The 23,603-nt window shown below is 54.8% G+C and overlaps 3 protein-coding genes across 11 annotated transcripts in view; all 3 read left to right on the forward strand.

The window, feature by feature from the left end:
* Positions 1-140: 140 nt before the first annotated feature.
* On the forward strand, positions 141-3,622 carry RILP (Rab interacting lysosomal protein). 4 transcript variants are annotated; one of them, XM_031468523.2, is made up of 8 exons: positions 141-640; positions 713-806; positions 891-997; positions 1,094-1,339; positions 1,622-1,767; positions 2,148-2,270; positions 2,804-2,930; positions 3,060-3,622. In XM_031468523.2, exons 1-8 carry the CDS (start codon positions 413-415, stop codon positions 3,276-3,278), a joined length of 1,290 nt encoding a protein of 429 aa, XP_031324383.1. In that variant the 5' UTR covers positions 141-412; the 3' UTR covers positions 3,279-3,622. The 4 variants fall into 4 exon arrangements, with proteins under 4 accessions (XP_031324383.1, XP_064351900.1, XP_064351899.1 ...); XM_064495830.1 differs by having other exon boundaries at positions 3,134-3,622; XM_064495829.1 differs by having other exon boundaries at positions 2,804-2,893.
* Positions 3,623-4,023: 401 nt separating this feature from the next.
* On the forward strand, positions 4,024-15,231 carry SCARF1 (scavenger receptor class F member 1). Of its 2 annotated transcripts, none has more exons than XM_031468514.2 (11): positions 4,024-4,157; positions 4,441-4,502; positions 4,755-4,856; positions 5,659-6,184; positions 7,522-7,740; positions 8,128-8,256; positions 9,064-9,167; positions 9,654-9,774; positions 11,031-11,155; positions 11,238-11,384; positions 12,032-15,231. In XM_031468514.2, exons 1-11 carry the CDS (start codon positions 4,057-4,059, stop codon positions 12,898-12,900), a joined length of 2,505 nt encoding a protein of 834 aa, XP_031324374.2. In that variant the 5' UTR covers positions 4,024-4,056; the 3' UTR covers positions 12,901-15,231. The 2 variants fall into 2 exon arrangements, with proteins under 2 accessions (XP_031324374.2, XP_064351898.1); XM_064495828.1 differs by having other exon boundaries at positions 11,275-11,384; positions 12,032-12,196.
* A 2,353-nt stretch (positions 15,232-17,584) lies between these two features.
* SLC43A2 (solute carrier family 43 member 2) overlaps positions 17,585-23,603 on the forward strand; it is a 39,527-nt gene continuing 33,508 nt past the window's right edge. For 3 of the 5 annotated variants that reach the window (XM_064495831.1, XM_064495835.1, XM_064495833.1), the window contains exons 1-2: positions 18,027-18,119; positions 18,506-18,725. In XM_064495831.1, coding sequence (XP_064351901.1) covers positions 18,566-18,725 — 160 coding nt within the window. In that variant the 5' untranslated portion in view covers positions 18,027-18,119; positions 18,506-18,565. Of the gene's footprint in view, positions 17,616-18,026; positions 18,120-18,505; positions 18,726-23,603 lie in introns of those variants that run through there. The other 2 variants (XM_064495832.1, XM_064495834.1) reach the window with 2 other exon arrangements.

The raw sequence follows: 23,603 nt of genomic DNA on the forward strand, positions 1-23,603 counted from the left end.
GGCTGCCTCTGGCTGAGGCCAGTGACAGCCCTCCTACCTCTCACTTCTTGCCTGTAGAGTTTGGCAGCCAAGTCAGGCCGCATGACTTCAGACACAGGGGTGGAGCCTGGTTTGGGCACTGTAGGGAGGGCTTGACGAAAGTGACCACTTAACAGCCCTTGTGCCTCAGCTCCTGGACGCCTAGCTGGAAGTTGGCTGTCCTGCTTCCTGTGACCTTGGGGCTTGAAGAGGACAAGGCCCAGGGCACTGAGACGCCCCTTCCACAGGCCTTTTCTCGTAATCGCTCCTCCCTTGTCGCTTCTACCCCGCCCTCTACTGTCCTAAACTGCTTCCAGGGCGAAATTGTTTCGCTTTTTCCTGCCCTAGTAGGGGTTGGGGGAGGGTGTCGCAGCCCTAGTCGCCCTCGGGGGACATGGAGCCCAGGAGGGCGGCGCCTGGAGCGCACGGATGGGGGCCTCGGGTGGCGGCAGGGTCGGGGACGGCGGCGGAGCTCGTGTACCATCTAGCGGGAGCTCTCGGCACTGAGTTGAAGGAGCTGGCGCGTCGCTTCGGGCCGGAGGCGGCGGCCGGGCTCGTGCCGCTGGTGGTGCAATCCCTGGAGCTCCTGGAAAAGGCGGCCGTGGGGCCCGCCCCAGACTCGGTGAGTCACGGCTCTCTCCCCTCGCCACTCGCGAGGCGACGGAGCCTAACAGTGAAAGCCCGGCCTCCCCAGCTGCAGGTGTCGGCGCAGCAGGCCGAACTGGAGCTGCGGCGGCTACGGGAGGAGAACGAGCGCCTCCGCAGAGAGTTGCGCTCTGGGCCACAGGGTGAGTGCCAGCTGGCTGGGGGTCAGGGCGCGGCGGCTCAGGGCCTCCCCCCGCGGGCCGCCGCTAAGAACACCCCTTCCTCAGAGGAGCGCGCTTTGCTGCGGCAGCTCAAGGAAGTGACCGACCGCCAGCGGGACGAACTCCGGGCGCACAACCGCGACCTGCTGCAGCGCAGCCAGGAGACGGAGGCGGTGAGGGCGGGCTGGGGCGGGGCGTCGTGGGGGGAGCGGGGTTCTCCCGGCCCCTGGGTGCCCCGCCCACCAGCCCCACCTTTGCTCCGCCCACAGTTGCAGGAGCAGCTGCAGCGCCTCCTGCTGGTGAATGCGGAGTTGCGGCACAAGCTGGCCGCTGTGCAGGCCCAGCTGAGCGCCGCGCGGGACCGTGAGAGCCAGCGGGAGCTGCAGGGCGAAGCCGCCAAGGAGTGGTCTCAAGAACGGGGGCGGGATCAGGCTGAGGGCCCCAGGTGCGATCAGAGGCAGGAGCCCGAGCTGGCAGCCAACAGCGCAGGAGCCCCGGCGACCCCTGAGGACTCTGTGAGTGCCCTAAGATGTCAGGGACCCGTCTAGCACTCGGTGGGCCCTAAAAGTTTTGCTGTGCTGTGTAGTTGGGCCACCGGAAGCTGGAAGGTGGCACAAGAGTGCGCCTCCAGCCCCACTCTCGGCCAGAGCACCGGTCTGGCACCTGCCATTTATTGCAGTGCCCTGGCCTCCGAAGTCTCCCTGCCAGTCACTTTCTCTAGTGTCCCTATGATGGCCCCGGGGCACGGCAGGGCCAGCGAGGCGCTCCCCGCTTCCAGCAAGCCTGTCCTTCTGCAGGCGGATACCCCACTGCAGCCAGAGCGCCCCTACAAGGTAGGGCAGTGCGGCTTTAGTCGAGAGGAAGTTGAGCAGATCCTTCAGGAGAGGAATGAGCTCAAAGCGAACGTGTTCCTGCTGAAGGAGGAGTTGGCCTACTTCCAGCGGTGAGGGCACAGGGTAGGGGCTGGGAGGGGCAGGGGACACCTGTTCCTAGGCCTCGGTTCACCTGCCTCCTTCTTTGGTCCACTGATGTATCCACGGTGTCGTGGGCCGGGCACTGTGCCGGGCACTGGAGGACATGGATCACATGGCCCCTGCCCTCCTGGAGCTTCTTCCAAATGGGGAAGAGCCAATGCAAAGGGTCATAGAAGTTGCAGCGGCCATCAAGGAAGCATGCCTAGGAGGGGTGACACCTAAGCTAAGGTCTGAGGGGGTTAGCGAGGCAGAATGTTTCCAAAAGGGGGAAAAACATGCACACATATTTGGGACGAGACCTACTCTTGGCATCTCCACCACTTTTTTCTCTGCCCCTCCTCCTCTGTAGGGAGCTGCTCACAGACCACCGGGTCCCTGAGCTCCTACTGGAAGCTATGAAGGTGGCTGTCAGGAAGCAGCGGAAGAAGATCAAGGCCAAGATGTTAGGGATCCCAGAGGAAGCAGAGAGCAGGTAAGGCCCTGCCTCCATTTCCACTGAACCAGCTCTCTCTCCTGCTGACCCAGCCTGGTCACCTTCCGAGTCTGTTGTCACCCCAATCCAGCAACCCCTAAAGCCTTTCACTTAGCCTAGTCACTTCTGAAATCTGCTAATCTGGCCTGGTCACCCCCTGAGCCCACCACACTTCTCTCTGGGTCGCGCTGCTCCCACCTGCCATGCTGTACATCTGCAGAAGAAACCTGCTAACTCTGCTTCTTGGTTCTTCAGTTTTCTGTTTCTCGTCTTGGCTGTGTCTGTTCTCAGAGGGGTAAGGCTGTGGCTGTAGCCTTGTCAGGGGCCTGCTGTGTATCAGGCTAGAAAAGAAAAGCTTCAAGATGTCCTCCATCTCCCCAGCTTCTCCTCTCTAGCCTTCGGGACTCTGAAGTCACTCTGTCCTCCCCCACCTGTTCCTGGGGTCCACACGGAAAGCTGAACATAGGTGGACTTCCATTTTCCCTCGGGGCCTTGATAAATGGCCCTCACATCTCCTCTCTCCTCTGCCTCAGTGACGATGAGGATGGCTCATGGCTGCTGCTCTCCAGTGATAAGGGAGACCACCCCCAACCGCCACCTCCTGAGTCCAGAATTCGGAGTTTGTATGTTAGGGGAAGAGGAAGGACAAATATGGTGGAGGTGAAGGAGGGGCCCCCCCTTTCCCGCTCAAGCTCTGAGCACACCCGTCCCCTCCTGCTCCTCTGGTGGCCCCCTCACCTCTCCCTGCCTCATGCTGCTCTTTCTTCCTCCTGCGTTCCCTTTTTACAGCACCCCCTGCCTTCAGCCCCTATCCTCGACCTCCCTGGCATCCAGCCTCAAAGCACCTCTTGGCTTTCCCCCAGCTTTGGCCTGTGGTATCGGGGTGAAGCAGAGGCCCCTGAAGCAGAGACCAGCAGCGTGGCTCCCAGCAAGCGACAGGGAGAAGAGGAGGCCCCACAGCCACCCCACTTGGAGCCTGTGGGCAGCCTAACAGACCCCAACTCCTGATAGGCCCTGCCCTACTCTGGTCTGGGGTCTCAGCTGCTGCAGAGGACTGACTTTGGGATCTATCTGTGGGTGGATGTGTGACCTCAAATGAGGACAGGGTTACCTCCTTCCCAGCCTCTCCAGGCTCTTTTCTAATCCTGGTCTGAGCTGGGGCGTGATGGGGAGCTCAACCTACCTTCCTTCCTGTATCTCTGTGCCAATCCTCCAGGGCCAGAGAAGAGTGTTTCCTCTCTGAGTCTCAGTTTCCCCATCCACAAAATGGAGAACTGACTACCTATCTCCCACGGGATTGTGGGGGTGGCCTGAGCTAATGGAATAAAGCAACTGCCCATGGTACCCAGAAACTGCTCCATGCCTGTCTGTCAGTGTTCTGCCCCTGCCCAGCTCTGCCAGGAGGATCCTCATGGTTGTCACTGAGTGGAGAGGCTTCTCCCAGTTCCTTTGGGGAGTGTGACATAATAGAAATCTGTAGCTCCTCCCCTCACTGCCCCCACCCCATTCCCCAGGACCCGGAACTTACAGCCTCCTCATACTGCCTCCTCCAGACTGAAACTTGCCCCTTAAGCCCTCACTCAGGTCTCGCCCTTGGCCTGCCTTTCCCTTTTAGTTCTCTAGTGTCTGGTCGTCTCAGCGCCTGCCCACCCTCTCAGGGAGGTGCCTCATGGCAGCCCGCCCCTCCGGCCTGGTTTCCTCAGGAAAAGCCTTGGGAGGAAGCAGGGAGGGGGTTGGGAGCTGTGGGGGCCAGACTAACCCAAGCCTTCCTGCTATACTGGCCGCCATGGGGATCAGGCTGCTGTTCCCTCTACTGCTGCTCTGGACTCGGGGGACCCAGGAGTCTGAGCTGGACCCCAGAGGGCAGCACGTCTGCATGGCTGGCAGGTAGGTCTTGTGGGGGGTTCTGATGGGGAGGTGGCTGAACTGGTGTTGGGGCATTGGGAGGAAAGAGGAGTGAGGACAGAGGTCATGGGGCTAAAGCAAGAGGGCTTGGGGACAGCCTGGAGGACAGATGGTTGGAAGGCCTGGGACAGAAAGGGAAGGGGTTGGGGACACTGGACCTGTGACTCTTGGCCAGACCTGCCTCATGGGGCTGAGGCAGCCTCCCACATCTCAGCCAGGCTGCGGAGCCAGGCTGCCCCCCGGCTGACCCCTCTCTGCCCCACAGCCCCTCTGTTGAGCTCCAGTGCTGCCCAGGGTGGAGGCAGAAAGATCGCGAATGCACCATCCGTGAGTAGCCAGGACGGAACCCCCCCCAATCCGAGAAGTAAAGTGAACATAACCTAGTGACCCTTCCTTCCTACCTCCTCGGGTCTGTTTGCCCTTCTGAGCCCTAGAACTAGGGTCTATCCTGTGACACACACACCCCCAGCCCCGAGGAAACAGCTCTCGAGGGGGGCAGGGCACCAGGAGCCAGTGAGAGGGGCAGAGTGTCCCCTGGTCATACCCCAGTCCTTCCAACCTGGGTGGGGTGTTTTTCAGCTATTTGCGAGGGGCTGGACGCCTGTCGGGAAGACGAGGTATGTGTGAAACCAGGCCTCTGTCGATGCAAACCTGGATTCTTCGGGGCCCAGTGCAACTCCCGTGAGTCCTGAGTCTCTCCTGAGGGGTCAAGTTGCTGGGCAGGACTTGGGGAGCAGGGTGATGAAGCAGGTAGGAATGTCATCTTAGAACAGCAGGGCCAGAGTCCCTCCAAGCTTCACTGAGGAAATCGAGTTCTAGAGACAGGAAGTGATGCACTCCTGGGAGATGCCCTGAGTCATCTGGTTTTTACCTGTATCCACAAAGCCCTCCTACAGTTTTAGTTCTGGTCCATTCATCTTCCCATTTAATTCTGTGGTAAAGATGCTGGGGATCCCCATTAACTGCAGAATGGTTGCATTCTCAGTCTCCCCCACGTACACCTTATGTCTGTGTGGAGGGTGGCTGGACTGTCTGCCCCCTCTGGCAGAAAGAGGGACATGGGAAAGGGGTTGGTTGGCAGAGAGACGGAGAGTCAGGGCTGAGAGACACTGCGGGGAATGTGGCTTCCTCTGAGACCCTGATGGGCAGCATCCAGGCCGGGATAGACATAGAAGTGGAACCCAGTGAGAGGGAGGAAGGGCATGAATGAAGGCCCATCCACTTCTGGGTGACTCTGAGTAAGGCCCTTTTCCACTCATGATCTTTAAGTGTGTTCTGAAATGTGGAAGTGGAAGGCTGGGCTACTGCCCCGGAGTCTGGGGCAGGAAGTATGCTGTGCCCCAGAACAGGCTGACCTTAGTTCTTGGAGGGCGGGCCTGGTGCCCCCTCGTCCTCGTGGAAGGGGGTCGTGGCTTGGGAATCTGTTCCTGTACCTGAGCCCGCTCACACCTTTATGTCCCCCACTCCCCGTCGCCATCCCCAGGCTGCCCGGGCCAGTACTGGGGCCCCGACTGCCGCGAGAGCTGCTCCTGCCACCCGCATGGCCAGTGCGAGCCGGCCACAGGCGTGTGCCACTGCCAACCCGAACGCTGGGGCGCCCGCTGCGAGTTCGCGTGCGCCTGCGCCCCCCACGGACGTTGCAACCCCGAGACCGGCGCGTGCAGCTGCGAGCCCGGCTGGTGGTCGTCCACGTGCCGCCGCCCGTGCCAGTGCAACCCAGCGGGGGCGCGCTGCGATCCGGCCACCGGCTCCTGCCTGTGCGAGCCGGGCTGGTGGGGCCGCCGCTGCAGCTTCCGCTGCTCGTGCCACGGCTCACCGTGCGCGCAGGAGTCGGGCCGCTGCGCCTGCCGGCCGGGCTGGTGGGGCCCCGAGTGCCGGCAGCCGTGCCAGTGCGTGCGCGGCCGCTGCAGCGCCGCCTCCGGCCAGTGCGCCTGCCCGCCCGGCTTCCGCGGCGCGCGCTGCGAGCTGCCCTGCACCCCGGGCCGCTACGGGCCGCAGTGCCGCGACAGGTGAGCCGGGCAGCACGGCGATGGGGGGATGCGGCTGAGAAGGGAGGGGGGAGGGCGTGCGAAGGATCCAGCCTCGCTCACCACTTTCATACGATTACTGTTAAACAAAAGATACTACTACTAGCAAGCCATGCTTAGAAACAGATTTTAAAAAATGAATCACGTGGCAAAATGATTTCAGGGTCCTTCTGAGACTTAGTGGCTTTCAAACTTCGACCAATTGCACTTCAACAGTAAGAAACGTTTTACATCGCATTATATATATATTTAACTGAAGTAAAAGTTTATCCAGACAACACATACATATACCAAAATGTTTTCTCTCTCTCTCTCTCTCTTTTTTTTTTTTTTTGCTGGGGTGGAGGTCATTAGGTTTATTAATCTATTTATTAATTTTTAATGGAGGTATTGAGGATTGAGTCCAGAACTTCATGCATGCTAAGCATGCACTCTATCACTGAGCTATACTCTTCCCCCATTTTTTAAAAGCTGGTCAGAGCCGCCAAATTGATCTTACGAACTCCCTTCCTCCCCTTCCAAATGAGTCTGATCCAGGCATATGATCCCAGGTAGTTAAAGGAGTATCTCTAGAGGGAGAAACTTCAAGTAACTGTTAAAGATCAATGAGAAGTTAAGATAAGATAAACCTTATTGGAAAAGTTGCTAAAAGACTAGATCCTAAGATCTCTCTTCACAAGGAGAAAACCTTTTTTTTCCCCACTCTTTTGTATTCATATGAGATGATGGATGTTAAGTGACCTTTTGGTGGTAATCATTTCACAATATATATGTGTGGTCGTTATGCTGTATGCTTTAAACTTATACAGAGCTATATGTCAATTATAACTCAATAAAATTGGAAAAAATTTAAGAAAAACTTAAAATTATAGCGGTGAAAACCCATTTTTATCATTTTCATAATGCATAAAATGGGATAGAAGATAAACTACCGAGGTCAGTTCTTGCCAGACCTCTGAGATGGCATGGGTGGAAGAGAGAAAAGGAGGAGGAGGAGGAAGGGAACACTGGACAGAAGGGAGGCAGAGGTTGGAGTGGTAACTTGGCTGCCCTGGCTGGGCTGGGAGCTCCTGGTGACCCTGGGACCCACGGAAGGATGGGGCTACGAATGAGGGATTAGGAGAGGGCTGGAATCCCATTAGACCCTGCAGAGATAGCCTGTCCAACCTCTTTGTTGTACAGCATGGGGAAACTGAGGCTCACATCTGCCTGAGTGACCAAGCTGAGGGACAGGGATGCTCTCCAGTGCCCCTGGAGGCCTGGGCGGGCGCCTCACCTGTCCGCCTCCCTGGGTTCCCATGACGGTCTTCTCTTCCCAGCTGTGGCCACTGCAAGCAGAATGAGCCATGCTCTGCAGACACAGGCAGCTGTGAGTCCTGCGAGCCAGGCTGGAATGGGACCCAGTGCCACCAGCCCTGCCCTCCTGGCACCTTTGGCGATAACTGCAGGCAGCAGTGCCCCCACTGCCGGCTTGGGGAGGCCTGTCAGCCAGACACTGGGCAGTGTCAGCGCTGTGACCCTGGCTGGCTGGGGCCCAGGTAAGAAGGCTGGCTTGCTCTGGGTGGGGTACATCTTCCTTCTGGAGCCTCACCCTAGCTGCTCCCTCTGGGATAGCTGCCCCTCCAATGCAAACATTCACACAGCCCTGTGGGTTCTACCTCCAGTGAAGACTGAGGGGAGAGAGATGGTGCTGATGAGGTCCTGGGCAGGGGTCTCCTCCAGCTCCCTCATCTCTCAAGTTTCCCGCTGTCTTCTCTGTCCAGTGATCTATAGTCTGTTATCTGTTGGGTTTGCACCTGAGCTTCACTGCTGAGGAGTAGACAGTTGGGTCTCTGAATCTAGAAGTGTGGGGGAAGGTGGGTAGGACCCCCCTCTGGAGGCCAGGCCTGCCCTGCCCCCCTATTCTGACTCTTGCCTCACCTCAGGTGTGAAGACCCCTGCCCGATTGGCACCTTTGGGGAAGGCTGTGGCTCTACCTGCCTGCCCTGTGCCCAGGGGGCCTGTGATGCTGTGACTGGGGAGTGTGTCTGCAATGCTGGCTACTGGGGACCCAGGTAGGGACAGGGGCCCTGGAAGGAGGCAGGGGCCTAGGTCAGGCCTCTATGCAACCTGCTTCCTAAACTTCCCTTCCTGGGCTTCTCCACCTCCCAAACATCCACCCAGCATCCTCATAACGAAGAAGTTATTCCTCCTGTTGTGGGGTCTGCATCTTTCAAAGGAGGGTCAGAGTAATGCTTAATTTAAAAAGCCTGGCTTCCTAGCTAGATGGGGCTTCCAAAATAGAAGTTATGTAGGGGTAAGGCTCCAGACGCTAATGTTTCTCTAAGGTTTTTAGATAGTAAAACATAATCAATGTTAATGTCTCCAGTGTCAAGTTTTCCCCCTGTAGAACAGAATATCCTCATTTTATACAGAGACCTCATTTTATAGAGGAGAGAACAAAGGCCCAGAGAGTTAGGCACAGCCCTCGGCCTGGCTCAGACATCCAAACCCTAAGGAAGTTTCTCTGGATTCCATTAGCGTATTGCTTATTTCATACTAGGGCTGGGTGGGAAGGGATGAGGATCATGGGAGTTGGACCCTGTCTGAGGCTTACACCTTGGAGGAGCTGAGAGCCGGGAAGCAGCTTGTAGGTGGTCTTTCTGGAAGATGGGCGCAGGGGCAGAGGGATTCTTCCAAACACTGCCAGGGGTGCTTAGAATGTGGCTCAGAGATCAGAGGCGTCTATGTGGGCTTCATCCTGGGAAGTCTCTGTGGCAGGGAGTGGGGAGCAGTGCCCAGAAATCTACCTTCCCCATCCCCTGCCCGCCTCCATGCCTTCTAGCCCAGCCTTCAGCCTGTCTCTCTTTGTCACCCCAAAGCTGCAACACTTCGTGCCCATCTGGCTTCCATGGAAACAACTGCTCTGTTCCCTGCGAATGCCCCGAGGGAACCTGCCACCCGGTCTCTGGGGCCTGCCAGCTGGGTAAGGTGGAAGGGAGAATACAGGGTGCAGTAACCAGGGAAAGATCAGCCCTTTATATGGGCTCCAGGGCCTCACAACTTGCCAGGAAGGCTGGGCTCATGTCAGAGACATTTCCTTTACCTGAAATTGGTATGAATGCTTCGGGGCCTCCTGAAGATGTCACAGAGCCCCTGTCCCCTGAGAAACCAGGCTAGCACCCAATGGAAACGAGCAGGGAGGGCTGGACACTGGGATGTGCATCAAGCCTGAAAACTGGGCGGCAAGAGTTTGTAGAACAGGCCATGGACCATCAGGAGGGGACTGACCAGCAGGGAGGCTGCTTGGAGGAGGGGGCCTCCAGGCTGGCAGAGTCTACATCTCTCAGAAGATGGGGAGAGACCCACGGGTGGAAGATTCTGGGAAGTAGGCAGTTCAGAGCTAGAGATGAGACAGAATTGTGGGAGACAGGGAGGCCCTGAGTATTGGCCCATCCTCTATTCTCCTTAGGATCTCACAGCCAGGATGCCGCCCTCATCGCGGGCATCCTCGTGCCTCTGCTGCTGCTCCTCCTGGCCATCGCCTGCTGTGCCTGCTGCTGCTGGGCTGCCCGGTTGGACCCCAAGGACAGGTAAACACTGGTCTGTCCCTTCCCGACCCCACAGCTCAGGCCATTGGTGGCATCTGGTTTCCTTTCAGGGGTGGGGAAGGGCTGGCCTTGTCACACACTGAGTTCAGAGGTAATGAGGTAGTTGGCAGTGGCTATGGCCTGGAGACACCAAGTCAGGCACCTGCCTTCCTCAGCACCCTTCAGGGGGAAGTTTCTGAGTCACACAGGAGCAGGGACCCTGGGCGCCAAGCTGGCAGAACGCAGAAGCGTCAGGAGAGCTCTAAGCAGGGAGGGGAAGAGACCAGGCCTCAAACCGCCCCCCAAGGGAGAGCACCATAAAAGTCTGAGCAGTGGTTTAGCAGAGAATGTGGCTTTCCCAGAAAAGGAGAGGGGAGGAGGGATTTGGGCTTGCAGCCCACTGTAGGGGAATGTTCCTTGCAAGGAGCTTTGTTCCTTTACAAGATCTCTTCACACTTCTTGGCTCCTTGGAGACTCACAGCAGCATGGAGCTTTGGAGCAGGGCATGTGGGGCAGGGGGATTAGCGTTCTCAATTCACAGGAGGACATGGGCCCAAGGTGACCCAGCTAGTCACTGGCATGCATGAAGCCTGTGCCCCATTTTCCAGACTCTTTGTCCAGTGCTTCCTTATTAGTTCATGAACTAACCCTTGAGCATGTTTCCCTCTATGCTGGGCAGGAGTCTCAGAAGAGCAGACCCAGTAGCTCCTCCCCTGGGGTATAGAGCCTGGGGGAGGGGAGAAGCCCCTCACAGGAGGGCCAGGACATGTGCACAGTTTGTCTGAAGAATGGTAATGAGTGAAGCAGTCACTTCCAGCTTGGGGGTGGGGACAAGGGCAGGTTTCCTGGAGGTGGTGCCACTTTCAGAAGGAGAGGAGAGCTGGGGCTCAGCTAGGGTGATAATAGCACATTGCTGCATTTGGGGGCAGCCCGCCAAGTATCTGGTGTGCTGTTCTGAAAAAAGCTGTGATAAATAGGAGTTGTTGTCCCCATTTTATGGATGAGGAAACTGAAGCCCAGAGAGCACAAGTCTGAGCCAGAGCTGCTACCTTGTGACTCCAGAACTACGCCACCCTCTGTGACAGTCCCGAATCTCAGGGTCTGTAGTTTGGATTTTACTTTGTAGCCATAGGGAGCTGTTGAAGTAGACACAGTCACTCTGAGTAACCCAGGACCAGGAAGGTCCTGGCCCTCTTCTCCTGCCCCTACCCTGCCCCAGCCAGGAGTCTCCTGTGCTGACCACTCTCCTATTCCCTCAGGCCAGCAGGAGATGGAACTGCTCTGTCCAGGATGAAGCTGCAGGTCTGGGGGGCACTGACCTCCAGCCTGGGCTCTGCGCTGCCCTGCAGTTCCCTCAGCAGCCACAAGCTTCCCTGGGTGACAGGTAAGTGGGAGCTGAGCTTCAGGGGCTGCGAGGGGATAAGGCTTCCTATCGGGCTCTGCGCCTGACCCCGAGCCCCCCGCAGTCTCGCACCACGACCCGGAGATCCCCTTCAACCACAGCTTCATCGAGCCGCCCTCTGCCGGCTGGGCCTCGGATGACTCTTTCTCTTCTGATCCCGAGTCTGGAGAAGAGGATGAGGGTCCTGCCTACTGCGTGCCACCCCATGAAGGTAGCCCCCATCCAGCCCACTCAGCCCCAGAGCAGCCTCTTCTTTATTCCTTCAACAAATGTGTAACAAGCGCCCATTCTGTGCTAGTCTCTGTTCCTGGCTGGGGGACACGGTAAAGAACAAGACAGGTTTCTGTCCTCACCAAGCTTATAGTCTGGTGGGCAGTAATCAGACATTGTAGGACAGAGTGATAGATGCTTCCATGGGGGAAACACAAGTAGGGGCTCGTAATCCAGCCATGTTGTGGGTGACTGGGGTCAGGGAAGATGGCTCAGTGTTAGTGATACTGAGTTGAGCAGAATCAGTAGCTATTAGCCCAGTGAAAGTTAGGGAGAGGTGGGAATGATGTTTCAAGGAGGGAACAGTGAACATAAAGGCTCAGAGGTGAGAGGGACACGGCTGTGTGGCCTTGAAAGAGCTTCAGTGTGGTTAGAGTGTGGCATTAGTGCAAAGTAGGAAGGGGTGGTGAGAAGAGAGGGCAGAAGCACGAGCATCTGCCTGAATAGGCCCTTCCCCTGCCTCTCTGCATCTTCACCCTCTCCCTTGCCCCATTTCTGGGGCCTCCCAGAAGATGCTAAGCTGGGTAAGCATAATGGAAGAGGGTGGCCAGCCCAGCTTTGGCCAAGCTCTTCTGTCTCCTCTGCCAGGGATGGTCCCTGTAGCCCAAGCAGAGTCACCCGAGGCCAGCCTGGCCGGAGGCCCCTTCCCTCCTCCTGAGGACGCCTCCACACCATTCGCCATCCCGCGCACATCCAGCCTAGCACGGGCCAAACGGCCCTCGGTCTCCTTTGCTGAAGGTACCAAGTTTGCACCACAGAGTCGCCGAAGCTCAGGGGAGCTCTCCAGCCCGCTCCGAAAGCCCAAGAGGCTCTCCCGGGGGACCCAGCCAGGTCCTGAAAGTCAGGAGGCTGAGGAGCCCATGAGCCCAGAGCAAACGGAAACAGACGGCGCCCCTCCTGGTGCTGCCAGCCCCAGGGATTCAGCCATTGGCCGCCGCCGGCTCCTGCTTGCTGGCCGGACAGTGGCTGAGCGTGTGGAAGCCATCGAGGGCAGTGTCCAGGAGGGCTCAGGCTCTGTGACCACGATCTACATGCTGGCAGGGACACCACAGGGATCTGAGGGCCCCGTCCAGTCTGTCCTCCGCCGTTTTGGTAGCTTCCAGAAAGGCCAGGCAGAGCCCAGGGTCAAGAGTGCCATCCCTAAGCCTCCACGCAGGGCCCTGAGTCGGAACAAGGGCAGCCCCGGGCTGGCCCCTGGCTCTGCCAGTCTGAGCCCCAGCTCAGCCCCGAAAGAGGAGCTGCCTGGGACCTTAGAGTCTGCAGGGACCAGGCCAGAGGAAGTGGCCAGGGGGTTGGGGGATGGCACCAAGAGCTCAGGGAGGGGCCAGGAGCTGGCCCCTGGGGATGGTCCCCTGGAACAGGATCCCCAGAAGCTGACTGGCGAGGAAGGGCAGGAGGAGCCCCAGTATGAGAATGTTGTACCCATCTCTGGGCCACCAGACCCCAGAGGACCTTGAATTTCATGAGTGGTAAGACAATGGATAGGGGCAGGCATCCAAACTGCCTAGGATCAGATTGTATTCTGCGCTGGAAAAAGATTCTAGGGCCAGGAAAGGCATACCAGCGCCTCTGTCTTTCCACAGGGACTCATCAGAGTTGAAGGCCAGTTGGCTCTGGGCCCTGGCAGTGCTCTGGGAGAGGTATGGAAGGCCTAAGCAGAGGCCCCCCAGGATGGGGTCAGGAAGGGGGAAGAGATGGCAGCAGGGACTTTTTCTCTGTTGTCCTGGACTCTGTTTGCCCCCAAAGGCTATTCTTTCCTTCACTTGTAACACATTTTTCTGAAATGGGAAACAACCTAAATGTTTGACAATAAAAGATTGGTTAAAGAAATATTCCTTATGAAAGGTTCCTAAACAACCACAATAAATCATGTTGTGTAAGAGTGTTTTTAATATGGGAGAATGTTTAGGTTCGCTATACTGTTAAGTGTAAAATGCAACTTTTCTTTTTACAAATTTCATTCCTTTTTGCTTCAGAATACACGTTTAGAATGCTTCCGTTTTGTGTAGATTTTGTGACTTTTACGGACTTTCTTTTAAAATGATGTGTATGCATAAAAAAGATTCGAGGGAAAGGGATCAAATGGCATTTTTCTCTGGGAGATGAGATTGTGGCTGGTATTTATTTTCTTCCTACATTTTTGCATAATTTGCAAATTTTCTACAGTGAACAGTCTTTTTACTTTTCTCACTAGATTGAATTTTTAAGGAAATTTTAAAAGCTGTGTTCTTTGCTAAAAATAAAAAGTACTAACATTTCAGACATGTCTAAAGTAACAATGAGATTTCCCTTCTCCCCAGAAGATTCTGAGGGGTGAGGAAGGGGCTAGACTTAATTTTCACGGAATGCCTGTTGGTCTTGTTCTGAATTCTTTCCTCACACACTTGTATTACCCAGTCAGGAAATAAAGAGCAAACCCCTCTGTCCCAGTGTGCAGAGAATCTCATGAACAGTCTAGATGCTTCCTTTCAGATGTTTTTCTGTGCGTGTGAAAACAAAAGGACGTACTGTTCCGGAATTTGCTTTTTTACTTAACAATATATCCTGGCTATCTTTTGATGTCAGTAAATATAAAACTACCTCTTTTTTTTTTTTTTTATAGAAAATGGCTACATGGGATCCCATCAGGTGGAAATAACACAAGTTATTTTAACTATCCCCAACCTACAGGGATTTGAGTTGTTTCTAATTGTTTTAATATAATAAATGATGATGCAGTGTACAACTTGGTCCATATACATATACATATAATTTTTTTTGCACTTGTGCTAGTTTTTCTGTAGAAGAGATTCCTAGAAGTGAAATTACTGCGTTATGGGGTAAGAACATCATAAACTGCCCTCCAAAGAAATTGTATGTCTTTGTGTTCTCATAAGTGATGTTGGTATCTATTTCCCCACACCAAATCTGATAGATTAAAAAAGGTATCTCATTGTTTTAGCACAATGAAAGTAAATAACTAAAGTAATAACATGTTAAAACTTCTTAAAAAGTTAAACTCTTTGTACAGATAAAAGTCTTTCATTTGTATTTTCGAGCCATCAAAAATGGTATCATTAAAATGTGAATTTCTATGATTATTCTAGGACTGACCTTCTTTCCATGTCTTTAACAGTTATTTGTATTCTTCCTATAGATGAGCTGGTTATATTCTTCCCCTAATTTCCTATTGAGTTGTTCCTCTTTTTCTCACTGATTTATAGATGCCTTTGTATGTATCAAGGATATTAATTCTTTGCCCAGTTTGTGATTGGTCTTTCAATGCTGTTTATAGTTTCTTTCTTCTTTTTCTCTATAGAAATTAAAATTTTACATTTAGACAAGTCTTTTTCTTTTTGACTTCTGGGTTTAATGTCATGTTTCACAGAAAGATGAAAAGATCTTCTCTACCTCAAAATCAGTGAAATAATCTTCTACATTTTCTTCTACTATAGGTTACAGATGTACAATATGGTGACTGACAATCTTTAAAGATTATGCTTCATTTGTAGTTATTGTAAAATATTGGCTATATTTCCTGGGTTGAACTATATCTCTTTTTAGCTTATTTTATATGTAACAGTTTATTTCTTTATGATTTGCCAGCAGTGCTGGTGTGGGGGCTTTAACACTCCTGACAAAAAGACTGACCAAAAAACCCAACCCTCCGGCATTTCAAATCTCAGTTCTGACATACTTATTTTGTGACTTTGGAAATGTTACTTAAAGCCTGTATTTTCATCTGAAAAATGGGGATGTGCCTATCTCCCAGGGCTACCGTGGGAATTAAATGACACAAAGTATGTAAAGCACCTAGTAAATTTTTGGCTCTTACTAAGGGTCATTATTATTGATATTACATCATTCTCCAGCTTTGTCACTAGAAGCTAATACCTTTCCCTCGTTTCATTTGTTCAGGTTTTCTTTCAACAAACTCATATTGTACATCTGCTTTGTGCTTACTTCTATATTAAGGGCTGGTGATTCAAACCTGAATGAGACATAGTTTGTCTCAATAGGCGTTCTCAGTCAATGGGAAGAGGACGAGACAAACAGATTAGCAGATAATTATAAAATAAAGCAATCAGTGGACAAAGATAATGTAGAATATTGCGGGGAGTGGTTGGGGGAGGCTTCCTGGAAAAGGTGCTGTTCAAGAAGGGACTATGTCTGAGGGTCAGAGGTGAGAGAACAGCATCTGCAGGAACTACAAGCGAGTCCATGTGATTGGAGCATCTAGGAGTAGACCAGAGTCGGGAGACTGTGTGGGTCAGGTTGGAGAACTTGAACTTTATCGGGCAGGACAAATGGTAAAGAGTTTCTGAAGGATTTTAGCAAAGGTCAGATTTACCAATGTTAGATTTGCATTTCCCAGAACTCAGGGGATAGGGGTGCGGTGGAGAGATGGATTTGAGTGGCTGAGATTGGAGGCTGAGATCGGAGGCTGGATGAACAGCAGGTGCAGTCCTAGGGACGCAGCATGTGCAAATTAGATAAACACTTAGGAGATCCAGATTGTATTGGTGGGGTAGAGGTGGGGTGAAAGAGAGGGCAAATAAGAGCAGGTGCCTAACAAGTATTTGTTGAAATGTTGGTTCACAGTGTCTAACGTCAGTACGTAATGGTGCTATTATCTGAAAAAGAATAGGAGGAACAGTTTTGGAGGGGAGGGAGAAATTTTCGGTTTAGAAAGGTGTTTGGAACAACTGCCTGGGGACAGCTCTCAGGAGGGCTCTAGGAGGGAGGGAGAGAAGAACTGAAGTTTGTTAAGAGACAGCTGCAACCTAGTGAGCGGGTGAGATTCTTCAGAGTGGGTAACAGGATACGTAATCAGCCAGGATCCTCCAGCCCACAACGCCGGACGTGGTCTGAGCAAGGTTGCCAGCGGCGGGTTCACGGCGGCAGGGGGCGCACTCGGACTCAGGGACATGGAGCTAGAGGCTGCTGGGGCTCCCTTGGACGATAAGCCAGCTCCCACCGCGTGCCAGAAAAACCAAACTCAATCTGGGGAGACCTAAGGCCTTCTGAGGTAGGGCTAGTGCCTTCCAGGGAAGAGACCCGGTTGGGCAGCTGAACCTCCAGAGCCCAGGCTCCATCCCCCTGCCCTGGCACTTCCTCAGAGCAGGTCCACCTCACTGATCAGATCAGGAGCCCAGAGCCCTCCCGACCCGACGCGCTCTTTCGGAGTTCTAACTTGTGCTTGCAGCTTAGCGCTGCCCGCCGTGTCACAGTGCCCTTGCCTTAAGGAGACGTTAGGAGACGGGGCGTAAGGGAGTGCAGGGAGCACCAAGATGACTGGTCTAAGTGGGGGTCCCTAAGGGGACTTAGGAGAGCAGGAACGGGGGGATGGGTCAGCAGGAACGGATGGGGCACCTGAGGAAACGTCCTAGGGGGCAGACAAGCCCCAAACTCCCACCTGAGGATCCCCGAGGGTCACCTTCCAGGGACCGGGCAGAATGCACCCAGGAGTGGGATCGGTGAATCAGGAGAGCTGGGAAGAGGAACACCACGCCTGGACAGAGGTCCGGGGATCCGGGCTGTGCAGACAGCGCCTGGATAAGGGTCACTGGGAGCAGGAAAGCGAGGAATCGGGACACAAAACCCGAGGCAGACGGATGGCAGCGTTGCATGGGAAGGAGGCAATGGAAGCGGCGGTAACCGAACGACCCACGCGGAGCCAGAGCGTCGGGCGTGGTGCCCAGGGCAGTAAGGGGAGCTGGGGACTATGTGGCGGGCCGGAGGAGAACGGAGTGCGGGAGCGGATCTTGATGCGCGAGAGGGACCGGCGTGCAGCTGGGGAAGCCCCGGAGTCGCCGGAACGCCGAGCCGGGGACCCAATTCAGGGGAATGGCTTCGGGGTGAGGCTCTGGAAAAGGGGATGAGGCTGTGCCCCTTGCAGTTCCCAGCCCGGCTGGCTGTGACTCCAGTTTAAGGCAGCAGACTACCCCTCAGCGCGCCGCTGTCCCTGACCCCCCCAGCTCTCTTGTTTGTCTCCTAGTCCGGCCGGAACCGGCTTCTGCCCGCCGCGGGGCGGGCGGGTGGTTGCTGATTGGTCAATGCCTGTTTCTAGCCCCCACTCAGCCAATCAGCGTACCGCAGTGTTTCATCTTGGGGGTCGGAATAAAAGGACTGGAATAAAAGGGGGGGCAGAAAAGGCGCCGGCCGGGCCCGATACACACTCAGTAGGAGCCGGGTGAGTTGGATCCTGGGCACCTGGGCCCCGGGCAAGTGGGCTGGGGGTGGGGGTAGCTGGTAAAAGGCGCACGAGTGAGGGCGTAGAAAGATGTGTGAATATATGAGGAGAAAGACTGAATGAATGAGGACCTGCCAAGGAAGAAAAGACGAATGGAGAAGGGAGCTAGAGGATTGGAGGGGGAAGGGGTCCAATTCCATGGAAACGAGCTAATTGCCGAGGAAACGACCCGGGATGGGGGGGTCGCGCGGGTGGCTCGCGCCGCCGGTTTGAACCGGCTTCGCCTCTCCCATGCGGGGTTCGCGTGGCCGCAGCGCCTAGCGACCTAGAGAGCGGCCAATGGCGCGGCAGTTCCTGTACCATCAGGCCAATGAGCGGGCCGTGGGCGGGCCGTTCCGGAGCTCCGTGAGCTGATCTTGTGGTTGAGGGAACCCAGTCTGGGGAAGGGTCGTCAGTGCGGGCGGGCGGGCGCTGGAGAGGGCCCCAGGGAGTGGCAACCTTCAGGTATGCTCCAGCCCAGGTATCCGGACCTCAAGCTGCCTCCCCTGACAGCCCCCAAGCTAGTTGGTCCTGCTGAGAGCCAGGACTAATTCCACGTCCCCGAGCAGGCGTTAGTCCCTTCTTGTTTCCATGCCTCAGTTTCTCTCCGAGTGAGCAGAGGGAGAAGTCTTCCTGCCTGGACGGGGCAGTTCTTTGAAGCTGAGGGCAGGCGGACTAGCTAGCGGCGGAGAGGGTGGCCCTGGGCCCGGGGTGGGCTGGGGCTTCCTTCGCTGCGCGCACTTGTCTCCAGGGCCGCGGAGAGGTGACAAGCTCCGCGCGCTGCGGCAGCGGCTCGGGCTGGCCGCCCCAGCTGGGCAGGGCCGTGCGCTGACGCCGAGGTCTGTGCGCAGGTGGCTGCAGAGTCAGAGCCGGAGCCGGAGCAGGGCCGCCGCGCCGCGCCGCGCCGCGCCATGGCGCCCACCCTGGCCACTGCCCATCGGCGCCGCTGGTGGATGGCCTGCACCGCCGTGTTGGAAAACCTCCTCTTCTCGGCAGTCCTCCTGGGCTGGGGCTCGCTGCTCATCATGCTCAAGTCGGAGGGCTTTTACTCCTATCTATGTACTGAGCCAGGTGAGACGGGCTCTTGGGCTCGGGGTGGTTCCTGGAGTGGGGGCTTTGTGAGAGAGCCGGATGGCGGTGTAGACCTAGCCAGCGAGACCACCTCACTGCGCAGCAATTCCCAGTTAGCAAAAGGCTCATTTGATCCTCTTCATCCAGCTTTGCTGGATACATATTATTGTTTCTGTTTTGTGGGTAAGAAACCGAGGCTCAGACAGATCTGCCTTGCCTAAGACCACACAGCTGGGGACTGTGACAGATCCAGAACCTCCAAGTGCAGGGTGTTCTTTCCACCACCTGGGAACATGACTGCACTCCTCTCCTCCCAGTGCCTGGCACATCACTTGCCTTGCAGTAAACATGTTACTCCCTGACTGTAAGAAAGAGGAACTCCTGACTCAGTGGCTGTAGTGCAGCAAGAGAGAGGAAGTGGCTTGGCCTCCACCCCAAGGTTCATCTAGAATCTAGATGTTTTTCAGTCAGGCGGGTATGGAGTCTCTTAAGGGCTTGTCGGATACAATTTCTTGTCTATTTTTGCTGCTTTGTGATTTTTCCAAAGGACATTTCCTCCCACAAGCTGTGAGAACATCTCTGTGGCCTTCTACCCCCTTGGTGGGGAGGGGAAGACGGGCGAGAGGCATATTTATGGAAATGACACTAGGTCTGTTCTCTTTCTTTGCCACACACTGGTATTGCTGAATGAAGGCTGAGGATACTTGTCTACAAGAAATCTAACCCCCATCCCTGCCTTCACACCTGCTGACCTTGTTTGAGCATCCTGATTGCTGAAGGTCAGTGGGTTCGGCCTAACAGTGGGACCCAAGTGGCTCCCACCCTCTAAACCTTCTACCCCTCTTCCTAGGCAGCCTTGATAGGAAATGTTTCCCTCTGCCCTCTCGCTGTCCCCAACAGTGGCTACCCAATGGTTGAATTCAGTAATGCCTCTCTCCAGTACCTTTGTCCACCAGCCCCTGCCTGAGTCCCCTTGAATGGAAATAGCCCAAGTCTGAGCCCATGAATTACACCACCGACATGCCTTTTTATTCTCGAGTTCTAACTTTAGGTGAAGAGGAAGCTTTAGATCAGCTCATGCTTCCTGTAACCCAGTGTAGAATACTCCCTGTTCCCTAATCTGATCTTGCCAGGAGATTCCTGAGCTTTCCAGTCTCTAGGGAAGCTTTCCTGGGAGAGATTAAGGACAGGAGAAAGGGAGGGGATGCTGAGGCGCCTGGGAGAGGGCAGAGAGTATATCATTTATAACCTTTAGCCTTTAGCCACTCAGAAATATTTCCTAATAGCCTGAGGGTTCTTGGCAGATCTTTCCCCACATCAGCAAGAAATCTTGGGAGATTGGAGAGTCACTCAGACCTTGTTCCTTGAACAAGCTTTTTGCTTTGCCCAAGAGATGTTAGGTGATTAATGACCCTCTAGAAGGAACAGGTTGGAGTGTTTGGTGCATCCTCTCCCTCCCTCTCTTCTCCTTTGTAGATCATGACCCTTCCTGCTTGCCTCTGTTGGAGGCCTTCTTTCAGGCTGCACAGAGGGATTAAAAACAAAAAGAAGCATCATCATCCCCGGATGAAGCTTTTAGCATCTCATCCAGACTGGAGGACTACTGTGGTCAATTTTTTTTTTTGGACCCACTGTGGTGTCAGAAGATCAGAGTCTAGGGTTTTTTCCCCTACCACATTGTCCACTGATTTAATTTATTTTATGGTCTTGGCAGCACTGGGGCTGTTAACTTCATTCCTGCCCCAACCTAGGCTTCTTCCTTCATGGAAGTGGGAGGAGTCCCAGTGATTGTGCCGACGCAGCGCTGAGTTGGTGTTTAAGCCCTTGCAAGCCTTACTGGGTCCCTCCTGTAAACCAAAGTGAAGGTGAAGGGTCAGGATTGTGGGTTGAACATCAACTTCTTATCCCGTGCCTTTGTTCCGGCCTCTGATTTTGGTTTTTCTGACTATCTGGCAAACCCGCTGACCCAGCATCCTCGGCGGACAGGCTTGCTGATTCCACACAGCTTATCTCTCTGGCCTCCCTGCTCTGTGTTTCTTGGAGTCTGAGTAACCTGTTGCCTGTTAGGGCCAGGATCCCCATGCCTTGCCTGGCTGGGAGTGCCTGGAGGATTTAGGGTCAAGATTTCTGCTTAAGCCTGATATTTTCATACTTGGTGGACAGCTGAATTGCAGAGAAACAGTTAGGCCATTTATTATGTTTATTGAATTAGGCTTGTGAAAAGCTGACCAGTCTACAGTTGCTTGAGATGCAAATGTGTCAGCTTTTTGTTGTTTTTAAGACTGATGCTTTGGTTTGTTCTCGAAAGAAAATATGCCTGAACCTGTTGAAAGGTTCTCAGAACTCTTTCTCGGGACTCCAGCCAGAATCCGGCCATAGACACAGTGTTGGGTTCCAGCTTGCTGAGGTGGGGGAAGGAAAGAGCCTGGTTCATCGGGTAGTCAGGATTGATGACAGAGGCTGGGGCCGGGGACCTGGGGCTGGGCATTCGGCTTTCCTCTCCAGTCCCCTTGGTGTGGACAGGGCCCCCAGCCCAGGCTTTCCCAGTATTGTGTCCTTTGGCCCCTGGATGGCTGCTGTCACCACACAGGCCCGACCTCTTTCTTCGTTTTCTCTGTCCACTGGTGGCCCACTGTGACAGGGTCAGCTCAGGGGGCTGGTGCTACCTGTGGATGTTTAATCTCCTCTTTCATCTGACCTACACATGCAGTAAACATTTTCTGAGGTACTGTGCTGCAGGCAGAGCAGTCTGGGCCCTCAGGGAGTCTGCAATCTGCCAGCATCAAAGAGTCATCACACACAGACCTATATAATTCTAAGCGGTGGTCAGACCACAATGGAGAGCAGGGTGCCTGAGGCGGGAGCCACAGTGGGGATCTGGTTCAGCTTGGGTGGGGGCTCTCTGATGTTTAGGCAGAAGCATGGAGGGCCAGAAGGGGTGAACCAGGAGAGGAGGGGGCAGACTGCGTGTTGGAGGAGAAGAGAGAAAGGACAGGCGGGCAGGAGATGACTGGAGTGGTGGGAAGGGGCTAGAGCCTGCAAGAGGCCCTGGGGAGAATGGATTTTATCCTTAAGGCTGGAAGAAGCAATGGCGGTAGAGGAGATGGCCAAATTCACCTATTAGCCTCTTAATGAATTGTTGAGGGCTTGCCACATTCCAGGCACTGGGTGGGGTGGGGACTGTGAAGGTGGGAGATGTGGTCTCTGTCCGAGGAAGTCACAGTGCAGCCCAGCCGTGGACACCAAGGCCAACCTCAGTCTGTAGTCTTGATCCCCACAGTTACTCCACTTGAGGTGGTGGAGGAGCTGTACCCCTTACTGAAAAAAAGCAGAAAGTGGCCCCCGGACCCCAACAGAACAAGACCAGGCCTGGTCCCCACCAGGCTGGGCTGAGGCTGCAGGTGTGGGCAGGGGACGGTCCCTGACACTTCAAGGCCCTCCCCTTTTTGTGATCTCCTCCCACACACAAAGGCCACTGGTGACAGCCTTTGAAAACTCATCCTTTCACTTTTGTTTCTTTGAATAGGACTGTTCCCCCCCCCCCCCCAGTTTCGTTTGAATTTCTTCTTTGGTAAGTCTGTAGTCGGGGAAGGAGGTCTACAGTCTGGGCCCTCAGCCTTGGGATGTGTCATAGAGGAGCTTATGGCCTTCAGCCCTCCCCATCAACCCTTCCTCCGTCTCATGACCTAATTTTCCTCCTCCACATCCGCTGGCCCCACTTGGCTTCTTGGTGTCCCATTAAGGTCCCGTCTAGCTTGGCTGACTTTCAGGGGCATCTTGGGGTCAGTCCCATTCTCACTAGGTGACATTAAAGGCCACCTGACATTGCCCCTGATGCTGACAGCCTTGTGTCTATCCTATGGGCATTTTCTGTCTAAAATGCCTCTAACCTATGTGGCACAGCATCATAACAACCTGAAGGTTAAAAGCAGGAGCTTTGAGGTCTGACAGCCTTGATTCAAGTCCAGCTTCCCCATGTAACTATCTATGGGACCTTGGGCAAGACCTTACCTGCCTGACACTCCCTGTATCCTGATGCAGAGTACGGGGTGGAAGTGAGATGGCGCTCAGTGACACAGGAGCCAATAGCACTGAACACAGCGGCCAGCACCCACTGGCACACTGAGACCATGACTAGGAGGCCAGGCCCTGGCCCGCTCAGTGCGGCCCTCTGACTGTGTCTTGCTTCTTGTTTGCTGTGTCCGAGGGTGACCTCTCACTTACATACCCCCTGCCAGACTGAGATGCTGCTTCCTGTTGCCGGATAGACTAAGGATTTGAGTGAGACAGGAGATCCTGGGGCAGAGACCATCAGCAGAGTTCCAGGGACCTGCACTCTGGGTGTAGGGGGTGCGACTTGGGCATTTGGAGGGGCCTCCAGCCCCTTGCTCCCTCAAGCATCATCTGGTCAGCTGTTGTGGTTTGTTTCCCTGGGGTTGGGGGAGCCCCTCTGTGACCCAGGGAGGACAGGGGAGCCTCAGTGGAGTCCCAGCACACTCTTTTCTCCCCTGCTTTCTCTGTAAGGATTTTGTGCACAAGTTCTGTAAGTGGGGCTGAATAGGGCAGGCATTGTTCTCACTGTCCTGGTGTCCTCCTAAGCAGCCTTATGCCTGATCTCTGCACACAGTGGACATCCCAATTCCTTGCCTGTCCTCTGGGTTCACCTTCCCCGGCTGGGCTGGGCTGGGCCACTCTGGCTGCTTCTGTAATAAACAGGTGCAGGTGAGGCACCGAGAAGGCTGGGCTGGGGTGAAGGCCGAGCTCCAGGCTGGGAGCAGAGGGGCACCCGGGGGCTTGGCATTTCCTGGATGCTTATCAATTTGTGCCTCTCCTGGCCCACAGTGGCCCAGGTGGGAGCAGAGGGACAGGAGCAGCCTG

Source organism: Camelus dromedarius, chromosome 16 (genome assembly GCF_036321535.1).
Source record: "Camelus dromedarius isolate mCamDro1 chromosome 16, mCamDro1.pat, whole genome shotgun sequence".
NCBI lineage: Eukaryota > Metazoa > Chordata > Mammalia > Artiodactyla > Camelidae > Camelus > Camelus dromedarius.

What these genes read in the sequence shown, in the direction of transcription:
- RILP (XM_031468523.2), top strand. Translation starts at nt 413, where the DNA reads ATGGAGCCCAGGAGGGCGGCGCCTGGAGCGCACGGATGGGGGCCTCGG. An exon ending in CGGCGACCCCTGAGGACTCT is followed by an intron (nt 1,340 to 1,621) that starts GTGAGTGCCCTA and finishes GTCCTTCTGCAG; the next exon opens with GCGGATACCCCACTGCAGCC. An exon ending in GAAGGACAAATATGGTGGAG is followed by an intron (nt 2,931 to 3,059) that starts GTGAAGGAGGGG and finishes CCCTTTTTACAG; the next exon opens with CACCCCCTGCCTTCAGCCCC.
- SCARF1 (XM_031468514.2), top strand. Translation starts at nt 4,057, where the DNA reads ATGGGGATCAGGCTGCTGTTCCCTCTACTGCTGCTCTGGACTCGGGGG. An exon ending in AGATCGCGAATGCACCATCC is followed by an intron (nt 4,503 to 4,754) that starts GTGAGTAGCCAG and finishes GGTGTTTTTCAG; the next exon opens with CTATTTGCGAGGGGCTGGAC. An exon ending in CGGTTGGACCCCAAGGACAG is followed by an intron (nt 9,775 to 11,030) that starts GTAAACACTGGT and finishes CTATTCCCTCAG; the next exon opens with GCCAGCAGGAGATGGAACTG.